At 34.7% G+C, this 6,601-nt stretch overlaps 1 protein-coding gene across 1 annotated transcript; it reads left to right on the top strand.

The window, feature by feature from the left end:
• The first annotated feature begins 991 nt into the window (after positions 1 to 991).
• On the top strand, positions 992 to 2,682 carry LOC114179252 (glutathione S-transferase 3-like). The gene is made up of 2 exons (XM_028065522.1): positions 992 to 1,360; positions 2,127 to 2,682. Exons 1-2 carry the CDS (start codon positions 1,049 to 1,051, stop codon positions 2,469 to 2,471), a joined length of 657 nt encoding a protein of 218 aa, XP_027921323.1. The 5' UTR covers positions 992 to 1,048; the 3' UTR covers positions 2,472 to 2,682.
• The last annotated feature ends 3,919 nt before the right edge of the window (positions 2,683 to 6,601 follow it).

The following is a 6,601-nucleotide window of genomic DNA, read 5'->3' as shown; positions in this document are numbered from 1 at the left end:
CAAATTCAAATAAAATCAATACATAACATTCATATAAAAGAAAGTTTACAAAGGAAGAGAGATTGTATTTTAAAATCAATTAATAAAAAGTAATCCATTCAAAATCAATATGTTAATATTTTAATCATGTTTTCTTTTTATTATTTTAATTTATATTAAAGTATATGGGTACAAGTATCCATGGGGACGAATACTATATATGATCTCCATATCCGCCCCATTAATATGCGGATATAAAAAATATATGTACCTATTACTTGTAGATATTCATTTACAATATTAATTTTCTACCCGTTGCAAGTTTTATCTGTAAATACCTGCGAGTACGAATTTTTTTGACATCCTTAACAATAACTAATAACTAACCTTTCTCAGGTTAAAGAAAAAAAAACATAGAAATAAGAAAGGGCATATTTGACAAGAACATATTTTCTTCCGTCATATTATTAGTAGTCTTATCCCACACTTTTCACTTATTTTTAAAGTAACAAATTAACTATTATCAAATTTATAAATTTATTAAATGTGAATATATCAATTTTTAAACTCAAATCAAATTAGTATAGTAAATAGTGAATAATTTTTATTTTTAATTGTCAACTTACCAATATTTTCTTAAAGTTATATACGTTCATGATGTTACTTTCCATCCTTCTATTTTTCTCGAACATTCAACTCACAATTTCATATATTATTATTTTATTATAATATTTAATTTATATTTATTTTTAATACATTAATATAATATTTTATAATTAAAGAATAATTATCAAGTAAAGGAAAATGTAAAAAGTGTGTTAAAAATATTTTTCCAATTATATTTTGAGACATCTATCGAATGTCATTTGTTTCATAACTACTTTTCTCTTTTCCGACGCCAGTGCACACGTAATATGTTGTTTTTTCTCGGCCGCCGCACGGAATATTTCAAAACCAACTGCATATTTTTTATTCTCTGAATTTTGACTGTAGCGCTATAAAAGAACAACCTTTGCTCCTGTAACCAACAGCATCTGCATACACTTCTTGTAATTCACAACTTCAATCGATGGCCGAGGTGGTTCTGTTGGATACATGGGGCAGCATGTTTGGGATGAGGGCTTGGATTGCATTGGAAGAAAAGGGTGTTAAGTATGAACGCAAGGAAGAGAATCTCAGCAACAAGAGCCCTTTGCTTCTGCAGATGAACCCTATTCACAAGAAAATTCCCGTTCTCATTCATAACGGAAAACCCGTTACTGAATCTGCAATAATCGTACAGTACATCGATGAGGTGTGGAATCACAACCCTTCACTCATGCCCTCTGATCCTTATGAGAGAGCTCAAGCCAGATTCTGGGTGGATTACATTGATGCAAAGGTATATATGTGCTTTAGAATATGTGTGATTTTTTTCTATGCCTGAACAAATTTTGATGTTTCTATTCAATTTGAAGATTCATTTCCACGCTCAACTCTGCATTAATTTGGATAATAGTTTCAAATTAGATTTTCAGCATAAACTTAGATGGTGTAATACGAGCACAGAACTTCCAAAAATTCATGATGAAAATTTAGATTTGTAATATAGAAGCGGATAGATTGATTAGTTAAAATTATATTGGTTTGAAATAATAATAATGTTTTGTGGATTCCACACTGCAAGAATAAATAGTCAAATAAATAGTCAAACGTCCGTGTACTATTTTTGTTGAAATAAAGCACTTATGTTGAAAACTTCTATTTTAAACAAATAAAATTTCAATTCAATCCAGTTTCTTTTAATAATTAGTCAAATGTGTTTTTGAAAATATAGTCATCTATAACTGAAACATGATCTATTATTGGACTTTAGAAAATGAGTCATTTCTAGGAGTCCAAATGATCATTCATAACTGATTTCTTTTATAAAAATGATTATACATATATAACTGATATTTTTAAACCTTTTATATTTGTGGGAGGAAAATTAGAACTTAATATTTTACGTTATATTATGTATTTTTTTAGAGCAATGACAGACATACATATCTATTTAATCCTATTTTTTAAATACTTGTTTGTTCTTTTTATTTATTTTTTCTTATTATGTCATATATCTTGTAAATTTATCACTATAATAGTCATGTGATATTCCATCAATGCAGGTGTATCCTACTTGGAATAAAATGTGGCTTTCTAAAGGAGAAGAACACGAGGCAGGAAAAAAAGAGTTGATTTCTATCTTTAAGCAGCTGGAAGAGACATTGGGTGACAAACCCTTTTATGGAAATGATAAGTTTGGCTTTGTTGATATTGCTCTTATCCCTTTCTACAGTTGGTTTTATACTTTTGAGACATATGGGAACTTTGAAATGGAAGCACAGTGTCCTAAACTTGTGGCTTGGGCTAAAAGATGCATGCAGAGAGAGACTGTGTCCACTATTCTTCCTAATCAGAATGAACTTTACAATGCAGTTGTGGAAATGCAGAAGGAATACGAATCCAAATAGAGAAACTTCGTGTTTACCTTTATGGTATTATTGTGTACCTTTGTTTTGAGTTTGTTTAGCTTGGTTTTGGGTGTCTTTAATTACATAAGATTGATAATGTTGAGAGATATATAGAGGGATTAAGATGAGGGGTATATGGATGTTGTTATATTTTGTTTTAAAGTTGTGCAATTATATTATCAATAAAATCTCATTCTATTAAGGAATCTAAGTTGTTGTTTTCTTTACTATCCAAAATCCAGCCAGAAAACTATAAAACCTCTTATCTACTCGTTGCATTTCTAATATCATCTTGTTGGTGGTGTCCTGCTCCTATACTCATTTGTCCTTTATCATAATTTATCAATGGATTTAATCGGGAAAAAGTTCATCAATAATAGAAGTTACAAGTTAATTTATTAAAAGAGTTAACTGTGGAGCATGTGACATCCCATTTATATAGATTTAATCTACTAAATAAAAATATCACATGATTACAAAATAAAAGAGCAACCAAATGAACATTACACATAAGGATCCACTATTAAAGTCATCCACGAACAAGTACAAAAAGTACTAAGGCGTACCAAAGATTTGGCATGAACCAAACATGAATTTAAAGATTTAACTGTTTTGCAAAAGAGTTGCTCATAGAGCAAAGAATTACAAGGCACCAGGGCCTTAAAAATTTCTCGTAAGAGCCATAGATAACAGGACAAACTAAACCGCATTGCTGCCACCATCGGGTCTACCTTCAGAATTTCCCCCTGCTCCCACCAATAAGGTGATCATCGCAAAAGAGAAAACATGACAAGAAACAGACACAAATGAAAGGGTAAGCTAGTGTAAAATAATTTTAACATATTATAGCAGACAAGTACTTAAAACAATTCCAAGCATGCAACACAGTAGGCACAAAATCATGTTATAGCAAACAAGCAGGACACTATGACTCAATTATCTGGATACATATAATAAGATCGGATTCACTAGACGCTTTCACTTGTGGTGGCCTCTACTGCTCTGGAGAGCCATTGTCAATGGGTTTCACCCTACCACACACAAGGTTAGCCTTCAAGCATCTAAGGCCATTATCTTGCCAAAGACTAGGGCCTCCCGCTACTCTCACCACTTGGGTCAGTTTGCTCTACATGAGACTAACTGACCCATTTAGATTTTCGGGATGCGATCCTTACTTGAATCCTTATCTTAATTATATACACTACACACCACCATGTGATCTACCTACGAGCCTCATGGAATTACGTCTATCTCATACCAAATTCATGTTCCTCATACCATAACCACAACTTTTATCTCAAACATCCAATTCTCATGCCACAACACCACCAACCAACAATTCCATGCCATAAATTAATCCAAGCATGCCACTCTCAGTTCATACAAATCAAATAACACATGCATGTTCATGATAACACCCAGCCACAACTGAAACAGGGAAATAAAAATGCAAATCCGCACTGTTCTCGCTTAAGCTAAAAGCCTTCGCCCAGGCGACAACAACTGTCTCGCCTAAGCTAGGCATTCTCGCCTATGCAAGACTTGCAACAGTGGCATAGTGAGCACTGTACGAATTCTCGCCTAAGCGGGCCCTTCTCGCTTGGGCGAGATTGCTTTTCGCCCAAAACGAAAGTCCCTCGCCTTGACGAGGACGCGAGCAGAGAACAACAGTTTTCCTCGAGGACTCGCTTGGGCGAGTCGTTCTCACTTGAGCGAGATGATACATCGCTCAAAACAAGAACCCTCCGCCTGAGCGAGATTCTCGAGTAGAACCAGGGCGAGCTTCTACTATTCTCGCCTAGGCGAGATGAGCTCGCTTGGGTGGGAATATCAGTTCTCCCCCACTGTTTCACGCATGCAACACCAAAAACAACCAAGCACATCCATACAGTTCATTCATATATGAGTACAAACATTTTTTAAATCGGTTTAAGCATACAACAGAAGCAGAAACATATCACATACTTCAAAACACGAAAAAGAACCTAGCTTCCCTTATCTGGATTGAGAGTAGCAAAAGCAAAAGCAAACATGCCCAAAACTAGGGAGCACCACAACTTTAATAACTAGAGTAGTGAGCTGAAACATGAAAACCAGGACAAGACAAAAGTGTGGGGTTAAACCCTAGCCAAAATAATGTATCGCAACGGTAAAAAGGGAAGAACAGTGAAGAAGGTGTTAAGGCTCCACTTACCTAGAGGTAGAATAACGTTAGCTACTCGGAGATGACAGGATCTCTGTGTCCTAGTAGAGCTCTCAAGTTTCAACAAAGAGAGGAAAAGAGATAGTTATTTTCTGGAAAAGGAGACAAAGTGAGAGGGTTAGGGCCTGGAAAGAGGTATTTAGGGTCCTTGATGGGCTGGCCTTGGGCCTACGAAAAAGGCCAGACCCAATTACTTATAAGCTGAAAATGGGGCTTACAAAGCAAGTTACCAACACAAATATTTATTAACAATTTAAAATTTAAAATTTAATAATTTTTGTTGTTGATAAAATTCCATAGATAATAATAAAAATTCCTATAGTGATCGAAAACTATTATGTTGTGTCAGTTGCGCATCACAAACACAACTAATGTTAGTTAAAATCATCTTAAAATCAACACTACATATTAAACAATTATGACTTGCATCGAAGAAACATACTCTAAAGCAATAAAATAATAAAATAAAATAAATTTAGCATCTCAAAACTGAACACTACGAAGAATAAAGATTAATATTAAAAAAAAGTACATCAAGCTGACATTCAATCAATAATATAAAAATTTATTTATAGGGTTAAATATATTTTTGGTTCCTTAATTTTCAGTGAAAATTGAAATTAATCCCTTATTATAACTTTGGTTCAATTTAGTTTCCAAACTTTAGAAATGAGGAAATTTGGTTCTTTTAACCAAATTTTGTTAAGTTTCTTTGATGTTTCAAGCGCGTTTCATGATAGCATTAGAGTTGTTTACATTGTAAAATCCACTTATTTTCTACCTTAAAAGTTTAAGGGCCTATCTTGATCTGTTAGGCCTAAGGCTGGCCCATAGGGTGCTCAAAATCCCTAAACAATCCTAACACTCTCATTTTGCCCAATTTCCAAGAGTTGTTCCTATTCTCTCTTAGAAGTGCAACAACTCCCTACTAGGGTTTGGCCTTTGGTTCTCCTCAAGCTAGCTCAATCCCCATTTCCACTCCACTTAAATTGTTCATCAACCTATATCTTCTCCTCTTCCAACAGAGGTTGATTTTGATAACCTTGTTTTTCTGTCCAGGTTGATTTTGATAACCTTGACAAATCAGCTCCTGGAGCTGTTGTGCTTGTCCATTAAGTGCCTGTGTCTTCTACTAACATTTGTCCAGGTAAGGGAAGCTAGGGTTTGTAACATCCTGTCAGGATATTACGGATTTATAAATAAAATAAAGAAGTAAATAAATAATATAGGCTTTAATAATACCTCATTTTCCCCAAACGCGGGAAAATTTAAACTTTCATAAATGTAAATAATGAAAACCAAGGTTCATAATCACCAAAGTGTAATAATCCAAAATAAACGTCTTAAAAGAGTTTACAATTCATTTCTAATAGTAGAAAATACAAGTAAAATAAAACACCCCAGATATCCCCTCTCCGCAGCTAAGCTTCACCTGAGCCACCTGCATCAACAACATCTGCTCTCGTGTACCGCGTACACGATCATCGCCAAACACACACAGATAGGGTGAGCTTAACAGATAAAACATATATAGTTTTACACACACACAACACACACACACACACACACACACACACACACACATATATATATATATACACACACATATCACTATAAATAACATAAACATCCCACATTGTTCCATCTTTTAATTCATACCACCTGACCCCAATCAGATTATTCGTGTTCTACATCTTCTAGCAATCTCGCCAGGTGGAGTTCCCAAATGCGAACATAATTCGCAACGTCCCAAGACTACCAAACTCGTCAGCCAACCACTGAGGAGGGCAATCTATCTGGACCCATCCGTACTGGCCACAACCAGCATACTTACACCGACAACACTCTCCAACCCGAGCCACAACTCAAGGGTTCCTCGTGTTCATCCGCCATCCCGAGGCAGAACTCAAGAGATGTTATTCCGAGC

The sequence above is a fragment of the Vigna unguiculata genome, chromosome 1, assembly GCF_004118075.2.
Source record: "Vigna unguiculata cultivar IT97K-499-35 chromosome 1, ASM411807v1, whole genome shotgun sequence".
NCBI lineage: Eukaryota > Viridiplantae > Streptophyta > Magnoliopsida > Fabales > Fabaceae > Vigna > Vigna unguiculata.
Note: the sequence above shows the minus strand (reverse complement) of the source record. Positions and strands in the feature narration are given on the sequence as shown.